This window comes from Balaenoptera acutorostrata, chromosome 8 (assembly GCF_949987535.1).
Source record: "Balaenoptera acutorostrata chromosome 8, mBalAcu1.1, whole genome shotgun sequence".
NCBI classification, from domain to species: Eukaryota; Metazoa; Chordata; class Mammalia; order Artiodactyla; family Balaenopteridae; genus Balaenoptera; species Balaenoptera acutorostrata.
In genome coordinates this window covers 32,586,029-32,611,039 of record NC_080071.1, presented here as the reverse complement: position 1 = coordinate 32,611,039, position 25,011 = coordinate 32,586,029, and the positions used below count along the sequence as shown (strand labels likewise).

Genomic DNA, 25,011 nt, shown 5'->3' with positions numbered 1-25,011 from the left:
ATATCTAGATTACAAAGTTGTACTCCACCCTTAAACCTTGAGAATTCTAGATAATTCTGTTGCAGAAAGATGGAAATGGTGGTGTAAATTAAATTGAGTGCAAGTCTGTAAAATAACATAGACTCACAGCATTCCAGCATGAGCCTAGGTCAGTGCCTGTGCACACAGGAGAGCTTCAATAAATAATTTTTTTAAATAACTTTATTTATTTATTATTTATTTATTTATTTATTTATTTATTTATTTCTGGCTGCATTGGGTCTTCGTTGCTGTGCGCGGGTTTTCTCTAGTTGCGGCGAGCGGGGGCTACTCTTCGTTGGGGTGCGTGGGCTTCTCATTGCGGTGGCTTCTCTTGTTGCGTGCAGAGCACGGGCTCTAGGCGTGCAGGCTTCAGTAGCTGTGGCACGCAGGCTCAGTAGTTGTGGCTCACTGGCTCTAGAGCGCAGACTCCGTAGTTGTGGCGCATGGGCTTATTTGCTCCGCGGCATGTGGGATCTTCCTGGACCAGGGCTCAAACCCATGTCTCCTGCATTGGCAGGCGGATTCTTAACCACTGCGCCACCAGGGAAGCCCCAATAAATAATGATTGAGTGAATAAGAAGGGCCTGTTTTTGGAGAGGATAGAGATCAAGGAATTTTTTCTTGGCTACACTCCTGGACGATGATAGCGTTCTTACCGGAATCCAGATCTTCCTGTTTTGTCCAGTTCTCACGCTTCTACACTGCCCAGATTCCAGTAATTTGCATTACCTTCGGAAACTTTCAACATTTATGCCTCTGGGGATCTGGGGGATCAACAGTGCTGCAAAGCACAGGATCCTTGGGCCAGTCTGGTGTCTGACCAAGTTGGGCTTTTAGCGGATGCTTTGGTTCCTCTTTCCTGATGTTAACAAAGCATTTATTTTGATTTTAAAAATATTGTCTTTGATTTCTTGTTAAATTAGACTAAACCAATATTTGGATGATGTCAACCAGGCAGATGAATTTCTAATAAAACATAATTTTAAGTACTTGTAAATGTTTATCTTAGTACAAAAGTAATGCATGTTAATTATAAGAAATACAGATAAAACAAAAAGAGGTAAATTTTAAATGGCCATTATCCTACTCTGACCCAAAGAGAACCATTATTAACTAATTAACTCTTTGGTATATTATGCTTTCAGTTATGTATATATGCATATATATACACACACACATATATATGCACATTCACATTTACAAATTGTTTCATATATTATTTTACTTAATAATATTTTTCCATATTGTTAAGTATTCACCTACAACACAATTTTTGACATTATTTTTTTTATAGCATAACATTGTCTTTGTCCATTCTATTGGACATTGTTTCCAAAGACAAGAAATCTTTAAAGATGATTTGCCATACAGATAGTCATGACAAGAATGATTCTCGGTCTCCACTTGCACCTGCTTCCAATCCAGTGCTCTGGAAATATGAGAGCGCAGCGGCCAAGCACTGGGCTGCCTCTGGGAGCAAGGATCTAGCAGATTGCCAGAGGAAAACGGCTCTCGACCACGGATGCTCTGGGCTCCTCTTCTCGTCCTCCTTGAAGGACCAGAGATTTTCACAACCTGCAGATCTTGTGGGCTTCCTTCTTGAAATCAGTCAAGTATTTGTACTTGGGAAGGTCACGAACCCAAGAACTGAACAGGGAGTGAGGAGAACAACTTTATACATTTAATATAATTATGGAGGGTAGAAATAGAATTTTTAAAGTCTTTTTAATGAAGCAAAGAAACATGTATGCAGGTTTTTGTTGTTGTTGTTTGTTTGTTATTTTTGGCTGTGTTGGGTCTTCATTGCTGCGTGCGGGCTTTCTCTAGTTGCGGTGAGCGGGGACTACTCTTCGTTGTGGTGCGCGGGCTTCTCACTGCGGTGGCTTCTCTTGTTGCAGAGCACAGGCTCTAGGCACGCAGGTTTCAGTAGTTGTAGCATGCGGGCTTCAGTAGTTGTGGCTCGCGGGCTCTAGAGCACAGGCTCAGTAGTTGTGGCGCACGGGCTTAGTTGCTCTGCGGCATATGGGATCCTCCCTGGACCAGGGCTTGAATCCGTGTCCCCTGCATTGGCAGGCAGATTCTTAACCATTGCGCCACCAGGGAAGCCCACATGTATGCAGTTTTGCATGCTGATTTAAACTGACAAACTGCAGGTTAGGGAGACGTGTGTGTGTGTGTGTGTGTGTGTGTGTGTGTGTGTGTGTGTGTATGAGAGAGAGAGACAGAGAGAGACAGACAGAGAGACAGAAAATGGGAGTGGAAGGCTAGGTAAGGAAGGAATGATTTTCTATCTCGTGGGAACTGAATCTTAATCACCACTCCACAGTCTTGCACACACTCGAGTTGTGTTTGTACTTTTGCTCTCTCTGGGATAAATAAAGTCACACTTAAAAGTTGTCACTACTCCCCTTGCCTCAGCCCTCTTTTACTTTCCTTCCTCCTCCCTATCTTGCCACATGTTAGTGTGAATGGCTTTTGATGAGAGAAAAATAGAAGGGTTAGGGCACTGAGAAACTAGGGAGGGAAGACACTAAGAAAAAGGGTCAGTGAGGACTTCTCTGGTGGCGCAGTGGTAGGAATCTGCCTGCCAATGCAGGGGACACAGGTTCGATCCCTGGTCCGGGAAGATTCCACATGCCACGGAGCAACTAAGCCCGTGCACCACAACTACTGAACTTGTGCTCTAGAGCCCGTGAGCCACAACTACTGAGCCCGTGTGCCACAACTACTAAAGCCCATGCGCCTAGAGCTCCTGCTCTGAAACAAGAGAAGCCACCACAATGAGAAGCCCACGTACCGCAACGAAGAGAAGCCCTGGCTTACTGCAACTAGAGAAAGCCCGCGCGCAGCAATGGAGACCCAACAACGAAGACCCAACGCAGCCAAAAAAAAGGCCAGTGAGCCAGGAAGGGAAGTTTAATTCAGCCTAGGACCAGCCCCACAATCCCACTGTCCAGGCACAGAGGGAAGCAGCTCTCAGCAATTCTGCGGCCCTGCCCCAGCTTCTCTTTCCCACCACCAGCCATCTCTCTTGCTATGTGCTTATCTTGGTGATTAACCCTTCATAAACATTCAACATCTATCTATCTATCTGGCCCTACCATAAGCCTGGGGGTGCAAATTCAAACTCTCTACACTTACAGAAATCAGGAAGGGAGAGCCAAAGAGCAACAGGTACAGTCTGATAAGAAGGGCTCGTGGCAGGAGCAGGGTTCTTTGAATGCTCTGAGGAGAAATGCTCCACCCAGACCCAGGGGTGGTGGGAGCAGGCACACAGGAGAGGAGCAGGAGCCAGAGAGGGGTTTTCCTAGGTGATGCCTGATTCGAGTTTTAGAGGATATGCTGAATTTAGCAAGGTGCAGAAGGTGGGGCAATGTTTGGTCTGTTTTACCAGCTCCTGACCATCTTGTAAGCTATTTCAGGGAGGTGCTTGGTCCTAAGCGTCGCAGGCAACCACTACTTAAAGCAGTTAATTTGCCATATCAATGTAGTATTGTAAACCAGAATAGAATTGCAGAGACTATTATGCTATACAATAGGACCTTAGCTACTGTGTGTACTTTACACACTAGTAACCAGTATTAGCTTCACAAGATCTTTTCCACCCTTTTTTCCCTCTGCTTTCCCCTTCTACTTCACAATATTTTTTCTTCTGAAAAGAGATATGATTTCTGTACTAAGGAGGGAAATTAACTTATCCCAAAGACATCACCTGGGACAAGATCTATATGCTTTTCTCAAATGGATATTAGATGATATTATGCAATTAATTTATTTTTAGGAGATGCAAGCTGAGTATCTATGGGTGAAGTCTTACGTTTGCAACTTACCTTAAAAACTATGGTGGGGAAGGAGACTGGGAGAGACACACAGAGAAAGAGAGAGAAAGCAAATGTGGGAAATGCAAAATGTAAATCATTATAGAGGATATATGTGTTTATTATACTATTTTTCAATTATTCTACAGTTTAAAATTAAAAAATAAAAAGTTGGGAAAATACAAATGGGTTGCTCACTTGGAACAAAGTACTGAATTGGTCAGTAGTAGATTCCTTTCAGAGTCCATGTAAAAAAATGCCTTTGCCTTCACATGGTGCATATCACCTCATGTACCTATCTCTGTACATATTTGTTTTGTCTGTATTCCCATCTCTAAGTGTCAAGCTGCCAGAATACAATCTCACATTCAGAATTTTTCTCTTGTCCAGTGGCACAAACCTAGATGCTCAGACATTTTTAAGTGGTGAACACAATCACTTAATATTACCTTACAATTCTTACCTTATAACGAAGGTCAAACTCATCTTAATTGCAAGGTGTTTAAAGCAGGTATGTTTTCTACAGCATTTAATTAAGTGAGCATTAAATCTAAGTGGATGATAAGCAAGGTCTGGATTTGGCAAGAAGTTGTAAGGGCACCTTGAATAAGGCTGTCCTCTGATCAGCTTTTCCCAAAGCACAGCAGTCATTCTGCAGCTGTTCCATTAAAACAAACAAACAAACAAACAAACAAGATCTTTCTGGTCAAAATCAGTTAGTAAAATACTGCACATTATATTGTCTGTCTTGGAGATTCATATTATATATTAGCAATTAAAAGTGTTGCAAAGTTCTAGTTTCTAGTAATGGAGGAGTAGCTTCTATTGGATAAATGTTTCCACAGATAACAACTAAAAGTTCTGGAAAAAATATTTTTTTAAAACTACCTGAAGACACTGGAAAGCAATGAAAACCAGATAGAAATTGGAGTACAGCCTATGTTCGGAAAAAGGGAATGGCACTAGATAAGTTTCCATTTTTAGCTTTTTTGCTGAGGGAAGGCCCTGGTCTCTGTAAAGCAAGGAGGCTGAAACTCAACAGAAAACTCTGTTTTACTTGGTTGAAGAACCAGAGGACAAAATTCAGTGTGACCACAGGAGCTTGAAAGAAGGGGGAGGATCCTGGGAAGAATAGAGCCTATAAGGGAGAGCCTTAAATTCTGCACATAAACTCTACTCAAATCTTTGGCTGCCCTTGAACTATATATGCACGGGTAGATTCCAAGCAACTCATCTAAGCTAAAAGAATTGAGCAGAAACTTCAGCTGCTGCTTGCTGCAAGATAAATAGTGCATAGTATCAGTCTGACCAAGTTAACTGCCTATTAAAACGAAAGGTCAATACTCTTTAGAGGAATATAACAGAACCCAGAGTCTCTTCAACCATTCACAATGTCTAGGGTACAATAAAAACTGGTAGACATACAAAGAAATACCTAAACGTGTCCACATTCAAGAGAAAAGGCAATCAATGGGAACTCATTTCAAAATGATCAAGACATTGGTATTAGTAAACAAAGATTATAAAGTGGCTATTGTAGTTATGCTCAGGGATAGAAATGGAAACATGCTTGTAATAAATGGACAAAGAAATTCATGCCAATACACAACACAATCAAACTTCCAAAAACAAAAGACAAAGGAAAAATCTTGAAAGCAACAAGAGAGAAAACAACCTGACCTATAAGGGAAAAACAATTTAAATGACCACAGATTTCTCATCAGAAACCTTAGAGGCCAGAAAGGAATGGGGTAACATTTTCCAAGTGCTGAAAGAAAAAACTGTCAACCCAGAATTCAATATTCCCTGGGAATATCCTTCAAGAATGAAGAGAAAATAAAGTCATTCTCAGACAAAGGAAAACTAAGAGAATGTGTTGCCAGCAGACGTACCCTAAAAGAATGGTTAAAGAGTGTTTTCTAAAAAGAAAGGAATCTTGGAACATCAGGAAGGAAAGACTAACAATGGAGAGAGTAAATATATAGGGTAAATACAATAGATTTCCTCCTAATCTTGGGTCTTCTAAACTTTGTTTGATGGTTGAATCAAAAATTATAATACTGAGGGCTTCCCTGGTGGCACAGTGGTTAAGAATCCACCTGAGAATGCAGGGGACACGGGTTCGATCCCTGGTCCAGGAAGATCCCACATGCCACGGAGCAACTAAGCCTGTGCACCACAACTACTGAGCCTGCACTCTAGGGCCGGCGAGCCACTACTACTGAGCCTGCGTGCCATGACTACTGAAGCCCATGCGCCTAGAGCCCGTGCTCTGCAACAAGAGAAGCCACTGCAATGAGAAGCCTGCGCGCCACAATGAAGAGTAGCCCCCGCTCACCACAACTAGAGAAAGACCGCGCACAGCAACGAAGACCCAATGCAGCTAAAAATAAAATAAATAAATAAATAAATAAATAAATAAATAAATAAATTTATTTATTAAAAAAAATTATAATACTGTCTGATGTGATTCTCAATAGGTAGAGGAAATATTTAAAACAACCATAAGAAAAATGGGTGGGGAGGGAAGGTAGAGAATATAAATGGTGTGGGGGGAGAGGGAGTGGATGAGAATATAAAAGAGTACCATGAAAGATCTTTGTGGTGTTGTAATAGTTCTGGATCTTGATTGTGGTGGTGATATCATGAATCTACACATGATAAAGTGGCACAGAACTCACATTGTTCCAACGCCAATTTTATATTATACTATAATTATGTAAGATATAATCATTGGGGCAAACTGGGTCAAATACCTCTGTACTACATTTGAAACTTCCTGTGAGTCTATAATTATTTCAAAATTAAAATTTGGGTTTTTTTTTTTTTAGTAGAAGAGGGGATATAAAATATAGAAATGTAAAATGACTTAAACTCTTATTTACTAAAAATGTATATAATTTTAAAAAATGAACAGAGCCTCAGTGACCTGAGAGCAATATCAAAAGCTCAAACACATTGTAAATGGAGTTCTAGAATGAGAAGAGAGAATGGGGCAGAAAAATATTTTAAGACACAATGGCTAAAAATTTCCCAAATTTGATAAAAGATGTAAATTTATAGATTCAAGAGGCTCAGTAAACGCAAAGCATAATTAAAAAAAAAAAAAAGTACACCCAGGTATATCATAATTAAACTGCTGAAAAGCAAAGATAAAAAGAAAATCTTGAAGCACCGAACTGATCTCCCTGTGCTATGCGGCTGCTTCCCACTAGCTATCTATTTTACATTTGGTAGTATATATAAGTCCATGCCACTCTCTCACTTTGTCCCAGCTTACCCTTCCCCCTCCCCATGTCCTCAAGTCCATTCTCTACATCTGTGTCTTTATTCCTGTCCTGCCCCTAGTTTTGTCAGAACCATTTTTTTTTTTTTTAAGATTCCATATATATGTGTTAGCATACAGTATTTGTTTTTCTCTTTCCGACTTACTTCACTCTGTATGACAGACTCTAAGTGGCCAGGAACAAAAGACACATTACCTACAAGAAAACAATAATACAACTGATTATTGTCTTCGTTTGTTTGTTTGTTTGTTTTTGGCCACGCCTCCTGGCTTGTGGGATCTTAGTTCCCCGACCAGGGATCAAACCCGGGCCCCAGCAGTGAGAGTGCCGAGTCCTGACCACTGGACCGCCAGGAAATTCCCCTGACTACTGTCTTAACGTTATAAATTATTGAGGCCAAAACACAGGAGAATGACATCTTTAGGGTGCCAAAATGAAAAATCTGTCAACCCAGAATTCTATGTCTAGTGAATATATCCTTCAAAAATGAAAATTATATAGACTATTTTTAGAAAAATGAAACCAAAGAAGAATTTATCATCAACAGACCTGCACTAAAGAATTACCAAAGGAAGTTCTTCAGGATTAGGCTAAATGATGCCAGATGGAAACAGACTTCAGGAGGGGATGAAGAACAGTGGAAAAGAAAATATGTGGGTAAGTTTTAAAAGGTTATTTTTTTACTTCTGCATTTCTTCTTTCTTTCTTTCTTTCTTTTTTATTTGTAAGAAGATTTTTAATTTGAAATATGGTCTGAGCAAAATGAGTGTAGTATGTCTTCATTTCTTTAAAATACTTACGATTATATAAAGCAAAACTTTTAACACTATATTGTGGGTTTATAATATATCTAGTTGTAATACAGATGACAAGAGTGCAAAGTTGGTTCAATATTCATAAATTCATCAATGTATTTCACCATGTTAACAGAATTAAGGAGAAAAATAATATGATTATTTCAGTTGATGCAGAAAAATCATTTGACACAATTTAACAATTTCACTCATGACTTTCAAAAAAAAATTCAGCAAATTAAAGTTCATCAACTGGATGAAGGTCATACATGATATATTTAATGATAAAATATTGAATACTTTCCCTTTATGATAGTGAACAAACTAAGAATGTCCCCCACACCAATTTACTGATGTTTGCAACATTTTGAAATGTATAAAAATTTAAGATCGAGTATTTGATGAATAAAGGGATGGATACATAGAAATATGATAAAGCTAATATAGCAATTGTTAATTATAGACTCTAGGTGGTAGGTATGTGAATGTTGTTCACTCTGTAATTCTTCAACTTCTCTGTATGTTGGAAAAGGTTGAACAACAAGGTCCTATTTTATAGCACATGGAACTATATTCAACATCCCGTGATATATATATGAATAACTGAATCACTTTGCTGTACACCAGATACTAACACAACATTGTAAATAAACTATACTTCAATTAAAAACAACAACAACAAAAAAAAACACAATAAATTTTGGCTTGCCTGCCCCCACAAAAAAATGTTCATAATAAATGTTGAGGGAAAGTCTGCAAAGTCTTACATTAGAGAAATATGTTTGTTCGTTTAACTCTGTTTCCCAAACTTCTTTTTTCAACAAAACAAAATAAACAAAACCCCTAAGGAGAATGTAATAAGCCCTGCAGAACATACTCTGGAAAACACTTCCTATTTAAATTTAGTTTACACCCATTTAGATTTTTAAAATAAGAATGGTGTTTCACATCCACTGATCTGTAACAAACCACCCCAAAACATAGTGACTTAAAATGAGGACAATTTGTTATTTCTCATGATTTTGTGGGTTGACTGGAGCTCACCTGGGTAGTTCTGTTGATCTCACCTGGAATCTCTCATGCATCTGAGCTCATCTGAAGCTTGAACATCCAAGGTGACTTCTCACCCTCCAAGGTAGCCTTCAGGTGGTCTAGTCTAACCTTCCTCAATAGCATAATGGCTCAACTCCGAGAAAAGAAAACAGAAGTTGTGAGCTCAGTAAGATTTTGTGGACCTTCACTCTAGTACCTACCATTAATTTGAGTTGGCCACCCCCCTAAGACTCCTCCACTGTCCACTTGTATTTCTTGTCATCTACTATCAATTCTTCCTCTCTACCATCGGCATTGTCTCTTTACCACATTGTTCTTGATTTCTCATCATTTCAGCCTGCCATGAAATATCATGGTCCTACCTCATTATCTAGACCAGGGATTGGCAAACTTTGGGCCTATGGGTCCAATATGACCTGCACTGCTTTTGTAAATAAAGCTTTATTGGAACACAGTCATAGTCATTTACTATTGTCTGTGGTCTCTACTGGCTACAATGGCACAGTTGAGTAGTTGCAACAGAAACTGTATTGTCCACAAAATCCATCTGGCTCTTTATAGACTTTTTCCTGATCCCTTATGGCTCCTGTCTCTAGGCATTCATTTAGCTTCCATTCTCACTGCCTTATTCTTGAAATATTTCCCAGCTCAAGTTCCTAGAAGAGAGAAAACCAAAATCCTCTGAAATGCTTATTCCTCAATCTAGAATGAAATGAAAGAGAACATTCTCATTTCATGCCAGGCCACTCCATAGTGTGTTGGCCAGCTACAGAGAGGCTGCATGTGGGCAACGTGTTCTGTCCCCACCTCATCCAATTAGCTGTGACTGAGGAAATGCAGGTAATATGTAGTCAGTAAAATGGAGCTGCCTGGAGGGGTCAGGGCATGGTGGGCACTATTGCATGTCTAGCACAACTGCAAATTGAACTGAATGAGCTGATATATGTAAAATTACGACAATGTGCTTGAGCCATACATTTAAAAAGTGTCAAAAGTACTTGCCAATTAAGATCAATCTGAAATGAAAGAGTACCCCTGAAATTAATAATATAAATCAGTGACAAAATATGATGTAACTTATACAAATTCAACTCACACAATATCATGGCTCTATTGCATAACAGGACATATACTATTATGGTGTGATTTTACCTACACATCATAAAATACCATTAACGTTTCCCAGGTGGCAAAAAGTAGGTGAAAAATAGACTAAATGAGGGACATCCCTGGTGGTCCAATAGTTAAGAATCCGCCTTCTAATGCAGGGGATGCAGGTTCCATCCCTGGTCTGGGAACTAAGATCCCACTTGCAACGGGGCAACTAAGCCCGCGTGCTGCAACTACTGAGCTCACACGCTCTATGGCCTGCAAGCCACAACTAGAGAGACACCCGCACTGCAATGAAAGATCCCGCATGCCACAACTAAGACCCGATGCAGCCAAATAAATAAATTAATTAATTTTTTAAAAAAGACTAAATGAACAGTTAAATTAAGATTCGAGGAGTATTGGCACTACTTAGATGTTAATTATCCTTTTTTATTTGGAAAAAAAATCCAACAATTCATCCATTATGAATTATGTATTTTCTCAAGGATACGTTACTATGAACACAGAGTTCTGTAATAACCAGCACTTTTAATAGGTTTTTTCCCAACTTAAACTGCGTCTGCTTTGATTGCCTACATCTTGGCTCCCTTCCACACTACAGAGTATAGTTCCAGCTCAGATCCTATATGGAGAACACCATGACAGTTCTGAAACAGTCCTCTGATCCTTCTAGCAATGTAAAAGGTATGGTACTCAGAGTACAATTTATAGAGAAATCTGACAGCATTTTCAATAAGCAAACTTTAAAAAAAAATTTCCCCATTGAAAAACAAACAAAAAAACCTGGGAAAGAGACTTTCAGAGCAATGCCTACAGGGACTTCCCTGGCAGTCCAGTGATTAAGACTCCGTGCTTCCAATGCAGGGGGCATGGGTTCGATCCCTGGTCGGGGAACTAAGATCCCACATGCTGTTTGACGTGGACAAAAAAAAAAAAAGAACAATGCCTACAACTTCTTCAACTTCTTGTCTGGACAAATTGTAACATACACAAATAGCTTCCAAAATAACTTTTATTACTATATAAAAACAAGTCAAGAAAAAATAGATGCATTTTTTTCTACAAATTATAAAATATTCAGGCTATTTAATATTTTTCCATAAATGTGTTGAGATAAAAAGGCAAATTTAAACATAGAAATCTTTTCCACTTAAAGTTTTCAGGTACCTTGTAGGGGATAAAGAATAGTTTTTCTTCTATACTTTCCTATGTGTAGCTCTAAGACATAGCAGTTACAGCTTTCTGTCAGAGTTATCTAAAAAAGGACATACAAAGATAAAAATTCCATCATGTTGCAATAAAATTAGCAAAAAACTTTACTTTGGGCTTTCAGATTTGGCAGTTGTAGTCAACTGGTATTGCACTGGAATTTCCAACTCATCAGGGAAAAGAGCCTAATTAAAAACAAGGCATCCTCTTAATTTTTGTCCTTTAGAAAAGCGGTCCCCAACCTTTTTGGCACCAGGGACCGATTTTGTGGAAGACAATTTTTACATGGAAGTGTGGGGGGGGTGATGATTCAGGCGGTAATGCGAGAGATGGGGAGCAACGGGGAGCGGCAGATGACGCTTGCTCGCTCACTCGCCTGCCGCTCACCTCCTGCTGTGCAGCCCGGTTCCTAACAGGCTGTGGACTGGTACTGGTCCTCGGCCCAGGGGTTGGGGACCCCTGCTTTAACAGAAACCACTTGTCAGTATTCCTTAAAAAGTGCAATTACCTTCTTTGTCATTTGATCGTAAGCTCTGAGATGCTCTTTCCAACCCACACAGCTTAAATGAAACCACGAGAGGAAAGGGAAGAAGGTGCTTTGGAGGGCACCTTTGGATTCAGTTTGACACAAGGAGCACAGGAAGCTGTACACTTTTGATATCATTAATTCAAAAAGTATATTCATCTGAGTTTCTCAATAAACCCTTTGAGACAAAAGGCTTTAGTGCTGATTTAGATGAATGTTAAAATAAAGCATTTTTTTCCTGAAATTAGATTATGAGGTAAGCCAAGCCATACTATCTCTGCAGGTGATATAAGCTATAATTATTTGGGAAGATTTCAATCACTGTTTTAGAACTGATACCTAAGGCTTCCTTCTCCCGTGTTCTTTTTGTGGCCTTTTTAATGAGATATTCTGGGGGGAGATGCTTTAGGCAGGACATACCAGCTTTTGAAAGATAAAGGTACAATTATCATTAGAATAAAAAGCCCATTAAAAGAAGAGTCTCAAACAGAAAGGTTTTCTAGATATATTTGACTATGCATTGTTTTCATAAAGGTTGAGAAAGAAAGAAAAGAAGTTCCTGTAATATCTGTAAGATTACCCTCACATTAGCCCACAAGAGGGATAAAATAAAGGGCTGAGATGAGGGGTGTTCAGATACTTCTCAATGGAGCAGAATAGTCTAGTGCCAAATCCATAATTAACTTTTAACTAATAACCTCTTTCTTGGCCTATATGAAATGGAATGGCAGCTTCAATCCTTGGGGCCGTCACTATTCCCTTCCCCCTAAAAAGCCCTGGAATTTTGTGCACCTCTACGTAATGAAATATCCATTCACCAAAATATGTTTGTGTGTGACAATGCAATTAATCCTTCCACTTAGCACCCTAATTGTAGCATGCTCTACTTATACTGAATTTATGTGTCTACTACGTGCCAGGCATCGGGCTGGGCACTAGGGATTCTTATGACACTATTGCCAATTTTGGAAATAGAATTAAGTAAGAAAACAGTGTTTTGGTGAGGGACTCTTGAATGGATATTGTGAAGCTTCAGGGATGTGACGGAGTACAGCTTGTACTCAGTCTACGGAAGTAATTACCAGTTACCCTAAAAGGAAATTCACTAAGCACCAAAAATGTTAAGTTTATTTGGTGTAAACTGTATAGTTTAAAATTGCAGGGAAACCAAAAATCAATCCCAAATGAAAAGCAACATTTCAGCATAGGCGCCACTCTAGGTTTTAATTTAAGTCAGCCCAGAGCCTAGGCAGAGGTCTCATGCATGAAAATTGTCATCTCTGAGTCTTAATTCATTACTGAGAACCAAAGCACAAGATGTCCCCTAAAATTCCACCCAAATCAGGAGGGACCCTAGCTTTTGCCCCGGGGAAGGGCAGACCATGAAGTCCATATCTCCTATCTCCAAACCCAAAGCTGTTCAGCAGCGATGTTCTTGCCTAAACTTTTCTTTGTTACCAAGACAGTTTTAAGATCAAAGGGGCATCAAGGTAAGCCATGGCTTGTTGGCCGTGGCAAGGTGCCCATGATGAATTTCCAGGTAAGGGTAGGCCTTTTTCCTTGGTTATTTGGGAAATCTGCCTTGGAAACAGAGCCAGAAGGTAAATTTTAACAACTCTACTGCATTCCACCAAATGAGGTTTATCCAGGGGTGGGTCAAAACAGGTATAAATTAGCATATAACAGAAAAAACAGCATAGTGAGGTGGTTAGGATCATGGACTGACCTGAGGTGCCAAACTGCCAGGTTTTGAATCTCAGTTTCACCACTTATGAGCTGTGTGACCTTGGGCAAGTTACTAACCTCTCCAAGCCTCAGATCTCTCATCTGTAAAATGGAGCTTTTAATGGTGCCTACCGCAAAAGTTTTGTCTGGGGATTGAATTAGCTAAGATTTATAAAGTGCTTAGAATAGTGTCTGACACTTAGTAAGTTCCATGTTTAAAAAAACCAGAAACTTGGGGAAAAGTGCTCTTTAAAGTTTGTGGAGTAGTTTATACTGCTTAAGTATTCAGGCATATTCTCATCCTAATTAAGTTTAGAATCTGGATCATAAAGTATACCAAACCCAAGGAAGCCTTGGGATTAAGTCAGTTTCAGAAAAACTTCCAGGTCCGACCAGGCAAGATCTTCAGCTACCTACAGCTCCATCACTGCTCCAAAATGCCCTAATATAAACCCTGGTCTCCAGGGCCAATCTAAGGATAAAACAGCTGGGGAGGGAGCAAAGGGTAGACACAGGGAAAAGGGAACCAGTTACTTTCCTAAATTTTTTTCTGTGCTCTAGTCATGACATCTGTGTAGCATTAACCTTGTCCCACATATTCATGATCTGATTCCAAAACTTTACAACTGGACTCCCAGAATTAACAGAAAATGACTGCATGACAAGAGGCCAGGGAAGCTGCCAGTTTATCAAATTTACCAACCGATAGATACATTTTGATCATTTGTTCTATGCAAGGCACTGTGCTAAATGCTTTGGTCCTCAACAAGAACAAGGTAATATAACCACAATTTACACCTGCTGTTATTTACATTGATCATCTCCCTTCCAATTCAGGTAAGTTCACAGGCCTCAATCAATACAAACGTTTTCAAGAAATCCTACTTTATGATTAGAATAAATATTGACTCTGTGGAGCTCAATCATCTTATGGCTAAATAAGAGAAGCTAAACTATAGAACTAATTGAAGTTATATGGCTACATCTCTACCCCATTTTACATGGTGGATCTCTGTCCAGCCTCATCAAGGGTGATGTTTCTTTTCCTTGCTGCTGCTTCACTGTTTAACTCTGAATCTGATTTGTCCATATTGCCAAAGTTCATTGCCATGGAACCTTCCATTTCCTCTGGAGCGCCTCCGTTTGGCTGAAGAAGGACAGAATTTGGTTCTTTAGGACGTTTCCATTGTGGTCTGGTGACTATCCAAAAAATGAGAGCCCCAAACACCAGAATCAGAAGGCCGAGGGTATTTGTGAAAACACCTTCTGGTGGGAATGTACTGTATGCAGGATTTTTCCTACAAAAAAGGAGAGAGTGTGTCCAATTACAAATAGGGTGATACACCAAGGGGGGAAAGCTGCGGGGGGGCGGGTGGGATGAATTGGGAGACTGGGATTGACATATATACACTAATATGTATAAAATAGGTAACTAATAAGAAACTGCTGTATAAAAAAATAAAGTTAAATTTTAAAAAATTAGGGTGATACAGCAACATGCCAAACAGTCTTGAATTTATCTGCTCAAAATGCACACTGGTACAGCTTCAATGTAAATTCCCTTAAAGCTTGACATTAAGAATAAATTTAAGATATGCTATAATTCACTCAATGGATTAGTATGAAATTGTTAAAAATCATAAGTATGAAAATAATATAGCATCTAAAACACCTGTATAACTTAAAATTTAAAAAGTGATAGAAAAATGTAGGTATATCATAATTACAGTTAATATAAAAACATACACATCAAAACGATTGAAAGGGTATGCATAACTTCAATAGCTGTTTTGTAATAGTACAATTTGTTGGACTGTTTGGTTTTTCTTCCAAGCATTATTAATGTTATATCACATGTATAATATATTTTTTAAAATAAATATTTAAATTTTTTATTTTCAACCTTTAAAAATTTTTGTTACATTTATATTATATTTGTCCAATGAACAAGTATTTAACATTTTGTAGCTTAAGAATTGCAATTAGGAAAACTATGCAACTTACAGGGCAAAAATCAGTTTCTCCGTCACTCCCATAAGTACTGTTGCAATCACTGTTCCAAAGATGAGAAGTCCAGAATAAACATGTATGGGCATGAGAAGTGCTCGGAGAGAAAGTGGAGCCCAAGGAAGCAGAAAGACAAAAAAACCTAGGAGAAGCTAAACATCAAAAAGTAAAAAAGTTATCAATTAATTGTAAGTTTTAACTAATTTTAAAATTATTATAGAAGCAATATGTACAAAATGAGAAAACATTTCATATAGAACCAAGGGCATAAAATGAAAAGTTTCCCCATTCCAGTTCCACTCACTCTCTCGAGTATCCTTCCAGAAAATTTCTATGACTAAACAAGCGTGTGTGTGTGTGCACATGTGTGTTTAAAGAGAAAGTTAGACATAGAAAACAAACTTATGGTTACCAAAGGGATGAATTAGGAGGTTGGGATTAAAATATACACACTACTGTATAAACAGCACAGATAAACAACAAGGACCTACTGTATAGCACAGGGAACTATACTCAATACCTTGTAATAACCTATAATGGAAAAGAATCTAAAAAAGAATATACATATGTGTGTGTATGTGTATATATATATAGTGTGTGTGTGTATATATACATACATATATATATATAAAACTGAATCACCTTGCTGTACACCTGAAACTAACACATTGTAAATCAACTATATTTCAATAAAATTTTTAAAAAAAGAGTGAGAGAGAGGGACAGTTTTTTAAAGTACAAGTGGGATTTTACTATACATATTTGTTCTGCATATTGCTTTTTTCCCTGAATAGTTTATCTTGGAGATCTTTTCATATCGATGCATGTATCTAGTTTATTCTTTTTAATGGCTGACATTCTAAGACTGTAACAAATTATTCAGTTCCCTATTAACGGACATTTCTGTTTCTAGTTTTTTGCTATCATTAACAAGGCTACAGTGAACATTCTGATACTTACTTATTTGTTTTTTTATCAATTTCCTTAAGGTTGCCAAGTAGGAAGGGAAGTAAAAGATTTTTAAGTAACTCAATCCAAATACAATAGAACACATTTATTCAGTTCAACCTAAAAAACTATGTGGAAAAAACCTGGCAATTTTGTTTTATGAGGAAGAAATGAGTTCTGCAGAAAATTCTCTCCATTTCCTTGATAATTAAATCCCTAGTGGGATACTTCTCTGCAGAGAAGACAACAAGATTATTACGTAAACTAAAGTCTGTTAACGCTTTCACAGTTTTGTTTTGTTGCCCCAGACCCCTGCCCATTAAGTAATCTCTTCTCCTCCAGAAAATAAAGATGACTCAGTGACCACTGAATTACTGAGTTTAAAGGGACTTCTTTTTCAGGTGTCTCTTTGGTATCTACCACTCTAACAAAACAACTATGAGAATGAGGAGAAACACTAGCATCACTGTTCATTTTTCCTGATTGATAACAAAGGACTAACGGGGGACAGAGAGGAATGAAGGCAGAAGGGGTGTGATGCCCTAAAACACACTTAGAATCAGACTAAAGGCAACAGTAATGAATGGAAAGTAACTGAAAATGCATGCAATAGGCTGGTTTGCATATTTTATTGTCCATTAATACCACAAATGCCTGAGTATATTAGAAATGGTTCAGAGAGTCCCCCTTGGTGGTTCAGTGTTCCTAATTCTCCTTCAGTGATCTTTAGTGATTCTTTTAGTATCAAAGGGTAAGCATCCTGATGTACAGGTTGTGCTTTCTATACAAAAATGGGGCTCAGGTGAGTGACTGTCAAGGATTTAGCACAAATACATTTCTACGAGTAAGTCACCATATCTTTTCTGTGACTTACCCATGTAAATACATATTTTTTTCCATATTCCTGTTATCCTGCCTCTTCTATTCCTAAGATTCTTATTGTTTTGAATGATTCTTACTGTTTTCTCTTATTTCTTTCAGGATTTATCATGTGTGTCTCTTGTAATCCCATAAAGCTTAATATCTAAGTAGATGGGACACCAGAAATTTGCATACAGGACCCCAAGATGATTTAACTCTCCTAAATCTTACTTTCCCCATGAAAACATTTTTTTTTCAACAACAGAAAATTACTTTTAAAAGGAAAGGAAAAAATTACAGAACACTTAACTTTGATTAAAAGTGTTCCAAATTATGCAAATGTATAATAACTTATAAAAAGTTAAAATTTATATTAATCATTCTTTATTTCCTTTTAACCATCTTAGCCTTACTATCTTACAAGTAATATGGCAACTTAAATCCTAGTGGACTGAATACTACAAAATCCTTAAGTCCCTTTAAGTCAGTGTTTCTTGAAATGTTGTTCATAGAAGACCTGTATCAGAAACTCTTAAGGTGTTTATTTACAGAGATCCCTGTGCCACATCCAAATCTGCTAAATCAGAATTTCTGGAAGTAGGGTTTAGGAATCTGCATTTTGATGGAATGCCAGGGTGATTCTTACTACATGTTGCAGTCTGAAGACCACTGCTTTTGATTCGCTCAAATTATTTCAGAGATATGGGTTAAGTGCATTCTGGAAAATCCCTAAAAGTGAAGGCAGTAGACTGTTACCTTCAGTCTACAAACACTTACTAAGTGCAAACGAAGTGCTCCAGAGTTTAGGAACCATCACCTACAGAAAACTGTCCTTCACCACTATGGAGTTCTTAGGAGAGCTAAAGAAAAGTAAAATCTCATTTAAAAAGTTATTATTTAGATATGAAAGTGAAGATGTAGTATGATTCTAATTATGCTTAAAATTTTTTCTTAACTATACATTCATGGGCATAATAAGAGCCTAAAGGAAATAAACCAAAATATAATGATAGCTCTAGATTATGGCATTATCAGTGATTTGAGGATTTTTCTTTCCATTTTTCTGATTTTATAAAATTTTAAAAAAATGTATATTACTTTTATAATTAGAAATAGACAATGAAAGTTTACTTTTAAAGTTCCTGTGTTAGGTATCTGGGCTTTTCTCAGTTAATTATTATTGTCCTTTAAAGATACAAATGTATTTTACTATGCCAGTTTTATCTCACTTTATGAAACGGATGAGTTTTTAAAAAAAAGATATGTGTAAACTTTTAGACATAATAAAAGCTTTTATTTGCAAAAGTCATTAATGAGACCAGGAAACATCTGCTTAGCTAGCTTTTGTATTAGGTATGATTTGCTTTTTTTTAAGGGTAGAGGTGGATTTAATGAGAATCAAGTGATTTACAGATTATTATATGGCGGCTCCTCCCAGCTCCTCTTCATTTTTCTGCTATTGTATACACAGCCAGCAGGGATTCAACCAACTGCTGATGGAAAATATTTTTTAAAATTTCCAGAGGGCTTCCCTGGTGGCGCAGTGGTTGAGAATCTGCCTGCCAGTGCAGGGGACACGGGTTCGAGCCCTGGTCTGGGAAGATCCCACATGCCGTGGAGCAGCTGGGCCCGTGAGCCACAAGTACTGAGCCTGCGCGTCTGGAGCCTGTGCTCCGCAACAGGAGAGGCCGCGATAGTGAGAGGCCCGCGCACTGTGATGAAGAGTGGCCCCCGCTTGCCACAACTGGAGAAAGCCCTCGCACAGAAACGAAGACCCAACACAGCCATAAATAAATAAATAAATACAAATTTTAAAGAGATAAGCAAAACATTCTCTCTATAAATTTGATCTTTAAAAAAAAAAAAAAAATTTCCAGAAAGTTCCAAAAAGCAAAATTTGAATTTGCCAGGCAATTTTTTACATAGCATTTACATTGTATTAGGTATTACAAGTAACCTAGAGATGATTTAAAGTATACAGGAGGATATGCATGGGTTATATGCAAATACTACACCATTCTTTGTAAGGGACTTGAGCATCCACAGATTTTGGTATCCATGGGGGTCCTGTAACAAATCCCTCGTGGATACTGAAGGATAACTATATTCACTCATTCCTTCATTTAAAGCACATATTTCTGGGCCACATCCCTAGAGTTTCTGACTCAGTAGGTCTGGAGTAGAGCCTAAGAATTTATTTCTAACTCCCCTGGTAATGCTAATGCTGCTGTCCTAGGGACCACACTTTGAGCAGCTCTGTCTTAGGTTATTTGCAAGCTGTGTTTTTCAAACATAATGGCACATTTCTTCTAGGGGTAAAAACATCTAATCAGAACCAACTAGAATATGTCCATAGTTTTTTGTAAAAAGAAATGACAGACATTCAAATTGAAGTCTCCTGTCAATATCCTACATTTTCTTGCTGCACTGTCTTTCATCAAGTACACCTGGCAATACCTCAACCTGGCTCAGACATCTTCAGGACTACCCCTGGTGTGCTAGGTCCCACTGGAGTAAATCACGCAGTCAAGGGGACTAGCATCACTATAAATTCATGGTTATGATGCTCGTGGCTATAAGTACTTCAGTGCTGCTCAACAATCCTTCTACTGTCTGATTTATCAACTGGTCCTCCATGTTTCTCCCATGCGCAAACCTCTGGCTCTCTTGTGTGCCTCCCCACTATTGGCAGATGATCCTACTACCACCTCATGGGAAAACAGAGGCAACTTCAGAGAAGAGCCTCATTTTTCTGCCACCAAACGAAACAAACCAAAAATCCATCCCAAGCGAACAATTCCTTTCCTTCTTCAATTGCAATGGAGTTGGTGTCCTCCAACTTTCCGGCAGTCTCCACAACCTACTTCTTGAAGACATAGCTACAAATTATTGCATCTCTCCAGTATTCACTACCTTTCCTTCTCTATGGTGCTATCCAGTGAGCATTTTAACATGCCCAAACTTCTCACAACAAAATGAAGTAAAAAAGAAAGCACCCAAGCACCTGACTTGACTCTTGTCTCTGACCAGTTACCACCCTCTCTCTCTTCCCCTTCTTACCCAAACCTCTTTATTGAGTTGTCTCTATTTTCTCACTGTAAACAAAGGAAGAAAAAAGAGAATTTTGCTCAATACCCAATTCTACAAGGATTAACCTGCTGCAGTCACTGACCAACAGACAGAGGAAAGGAAGACATAAACAGGATGCTCTGTTCTTTGGACAAATAGGCCCCTTAGATAGTTAGATGTACATCTCAAGAAGAATTCTAATGAGCTCAGACTCTTGCATCTTCCCATACACTAGAAAAACACTAAAGTCATAAACTTGAGATATCTGTTCTTTGGGACTAGCAGTTATCTTTTACCAAGATGTTACTTGACTGCATGTATTCCCAAGCCCCAAATCACATATATACTTACTGGCTTCTCTCCTACCTCTTTGGAGCAGTTTACTCAGAGCTACTGAGTGATTGTCTCCCACACTATAGTCCTCAGTAAGACCGTGAATAAAACTTAAATTCACAGCTCTTATGTTGTGCATTTTCTTTCAGTCAACATCACTTTCTATTTCCTGTTCAATTTACCGAAATCTGGCTTCTGCCCACCAAGAAAACTGCTCTCCAGGGTCATCAGTGACTTCCAGATCACTAAATCCAATGGATAGTTTTTAGACCTTATTTTCCTTGACTTTTCAGTAGCATTTGGCACTCCTAAAGCCCTCTCCTCCCCCTCTAATGTTCCCTTTCTCATTCCCCCCTCACTTTTTCAAGCCTGAAAGTGATTCTCTCTCATCCCCTGTATCACTGACTTTCCAAATCTCATTAATTCTACCTCCTAAATATCTTCAGGAACTATACACTTTGCTAACTGCTATTGCAACTCCTCCAGGCCACCATCATTTCTCATCAGAACCTTTGTAAACATCTTCAACCTAGTCTTTCTAAATTTACTCCTGTCCAGCCTCCAATTCATCTTCCATACCCACTCCAGGCAGCTCAAACTCCTTCCTGTTTCTCAAATAAAGCAAAATTTTACCCATATACTATTCCATTCATAGAATACTCTCTCCACTTTGACCACAGACCTCATGACTCCAGTTCTTGATCTGACTTCCTTTATTCTCTATACCATATGAGAGCTCTCCTAGAACACTCCATACCCATCCAATCTACCAAATACTCAATGACCTGTCTTCCCCTGTAAGCTTCATGAGGGCAGAGAGCATGTCTCTTTGGGCCCACGTGTGTCTTGTGGAACAATGTATCCCCCATAACCTAGACAGGTATCTGACGCATAACAGGTATTTAACTCTGTTGAATAAATGGATGGATTTAGGAATAAAATTTCAATGACATAAAATGCATATTCTCAACCATGAAGGTGTCTATGATCTATAGTTGAAATGAAAAATGCTATCTTCAGGTCATAAGGGAGCCTACCACAAGACTTACACTTCTAATAATAACAGCTTACTTGTGTCATTCCAGTATGCTAAGCCCTAGGCTGAGACTTTCCATGCATTATTTGTCTTTGGTTCTTATGATGTTGTGAAGGATGTATGAAAATCTTAATTTCTAGGTGAGCAAACTAAGTCCAAAAAAGTTCAATAACATGTCCAAGGTCACAAATTACAAATGAATGAAACTGACTCAAACTGAGGTCTTCCTGGGTCCAAGAACTGTGTTCTTAAATACTACCAGCTCTCTGGATCTGAGCAAGGAAGAAGCCAGGGACCACATTTTCTCCTGCTAAACAAAAGTCAGAAAGTTGTGACATGACATTTCTGAGAAGCCTAGTTAGCACACAAATAAAACAACTGGAGATAAGAATCTGAATATTTCAGAGGGCAAAAGAGAATCTTGAAACAATCAAAAATGTTTTCAGGGCTTCCCTGGTGGCGCAGTGGTTGAGAATCTGCCTGCCAATGCAGGGGACACGGGTTCGAGCCCTGGTCTGGGAGGATCCCACATGCCGCGGAACCAACTGGGCCCGTGAGCCACAATTGCTGAGCCTGCGCGTCTGGAGCCTGTGCTCCACGACAAGAGAGGCCGCGACAGTGAGAGGCCCGCGCACCGCGATGAAGAGTGGCCCCCGCTTGCCGCAACTGGAGAAAGCCCTCGCACAGAAACGAAGCCCCAACACAGCCAAAAATAAATATAAATAAATAAATTTAAAAAAAGAAATGGGGGTTGGTTGGTTTAATAAAAAAAAAAAAAAGACATGAACAGGTAATTTTTTAGAGGTGAACCATAAGTTATCAGTGAAATAAACCATAAAACCCCAAGAAGACACCCTTTTATACCCACTAGTTTGGCAATATTTTAAAAGTTTGAAGAGGATGCATGTTGGCAAGGATGTGCCATATGGGAACTCTTACTTGCTGCTGGCAGGAACATACTTGGTCATCCACTGTGGCAAACAAGTTGATGTTACTCTTTTAGACTGAGTATATAACTGCACTCCTAAGTATACCGCCAGAGAAACCTTTGCATATGCGGACCAAGAGATGTGTATATGAATGTTCAGTGCAGCATTGTTTGTAACAGAAAACAATTGAAAATTGCCCAAATGTCTAATAGCAGGAGAATAGATAAGTAAATGTATGGCTTATTTATACAGTGGAATACGAAAGTAAAAATGAAGGGCTTCCCTGGTGGCGCAGTGGTTGAGAATCCGCCTGCCAATGCAGGGGACACGGGTTCGAGCCCTGGTCCGGGAAGATCCCACATGCCACAGAGCAACTAAGCCCGTGTGCCACCACTACTGAGCCCAGGTGCCGCAACTACTGAAGCCTGCGCGCCTAGAGCCCGTGCTCCACAACAAGAGAAGCCACCGCAATGAGAAGCCTGCGCACCGTGACAAAGAGTAGCCCCCGCTCGCCGCGCACAGCAAGGAAGAACCAAAGCGGCCAAAAATAAATTAATTAAAAAAAAAAATTCTTTGAGGAAAAAAAAAGTAAAAATGAATAAACTACACCTAGAGGAATCAATATAGTTGAATCCGTAGAAAGAAAAAAAAAGTTGTAATTGAATACATTTGACACTGCTTTTTAAAAAGTAAAAAATAAAAAATAAACATATTGTTTGGGAATTTACAGTATGTGGTAAAATTATAAAGAAAAACAGGAATGAGTAAAAAACTTCTGGAGAATGGTTACCTCCAGGGGTTGGGATAGGTAGAAAGATGTGGGATCAAGTTGGGGGGTGTCCTATGTTTTCTAAATTAAGTTGGATGGTGGAATCATGAGAGTAAACTTTATTATGATTCATAACTTCTACATACACACAATGGTTTGTTATTTTTTTAAAAATCCCCCAGAGGCTAGATCTCACAAGTAGAAAAAATACCTACAACTTAAAATGCTTTGCAATTCATAGACAAACACGAGGAAGGGTGAAGACTTTTCAGCTTGTATTGGTTGTATTGCTTTGTTGCTAGCTCCCTTTCTTTCTTCCTTTTTTAAAAAAAAATTTATTTATCTATTCATTTTTGGCTGCGTTGGGTCTTTGTTGCTGCGCGCGGGCTTTCTCTAGTTGTGGTGAGCAGGGGCTACTCTTCGTTGTGGTGAGTGAGCTTCTCATTGCGGTGGCTTCTCTTGTTGCGGAGCATGGGCTCTAGGCGTGCGGGCCTCAGTAATTGTGGCACATGGGCTCAGTAGTGTAGGCTCTAGAGAGCAGGCTCAGTAGCTGTGGCTCATGGGCTCTAGAGCGCAGGCTCAGTAGTTGTGGCGCATGGGCTTAGTTGCTACCCGGCATGTGCGATCTTCCTGGACCAGGGATCGAACCCGTGTCCCCTGCATTGGCAGGCAGATTCTTAACCACTGTGCCACCAGGGAAGTCCCTGATTTCACTCTTTTTAAAGATTTTTTTTTTTTTTTTTTTTTTTTTTTTTTTTTAATTCTAACTTTACTTCTTTAATTTTATCTCATCAATCTTTACTTTTTATTTTTGGCTGTGTTGGGTCTTCGTTTCTGTGCAAGGGCTTTCTCCAGTTGCAGCGAGCAGGGGCCACTCTTCATCGCAGTGCGCGGGCCTCTCACTGTCGCGGCCTCTCCCGTTGCGGAGCACAGGCTCCAGACGCGCAGGCTCAGTAATTGTGGCTCACGGGCCCAGTTGCTCCGCGGCATGTGGGATCCTCCCAGACCAGGGCTCGAACCCGTGTCCCCCGCATTGGCAGGCGGATTCCCAACCACTGCGCCACCAGGGAAGCCCTCTGATTTCACTCTTGATCAGTAGACATAGTTACGTTCTTTGTAACAGTTGTATAATATTCAACATGGATTTACCACAAATTATTTAGCCATTCCCTTATTGATGGACATTTAGGTTGCTTCCCGTTTCCTGCAAACATTGCCACACTAAAAATACTTCTTAGAGTTCCTTTTGTGACAGTATTTTATTTCCACTCTCCCCAAACGTGGGATCACTAGGTTAAAGAGTAAGTATATATATATATATATATATATATATATATATATATATATATATATATATATATATACTTTAAATTTTTACTGGAGTATAGTTGAGTTACAATGTTGTATAAGAACAAGTATATTTTTTAAAAAAATAATAGATATTAACAAACTACTTCCCTAATTCGGTGGCAATTCACTTTCCCACCAGCAGGACAGAAGTGCATCCTTACCT

At 39.0% G+C, this 25,011-nt stretch overlaps 1 protein-coding gene across 2 annotated transcripts in view; it reads right to left on the bottom strand.

Annotated features, from left to right (window-relative positions):
* Positions 1-11,080: 11,080 nt before the first annotated feature.
* Positions 11,081-25,011, bottom strand: part of LOC103012694 (plasma membrane ascorbate-dependent reductase CYBRD1) — a 34,224-nt gene continuing 20,293 nt past the window's right edge. The window contains exons 3-4 of one of the 2 annotated variants that reach the window (XM_007183266.3): positions 15,551-15,705; positions 11,081-14,844 (exon numbers count right to left, since the gene is read on the bottom strand). In XM_007183266.3, coding sequence (XP_007183328.2) covers positions 14,544-14,844; positions 15,551-15,705 — 456 coding nt within the window. In that variant the 3' untranslated portion in view covers positions 11,081-14,543. The remainder of the gene's footprint in view (positions 14,845-15,550; positions 15,706-25,011) is intronic. The other variant, XM_007183267.3, reaches the window with a different exon arrangement.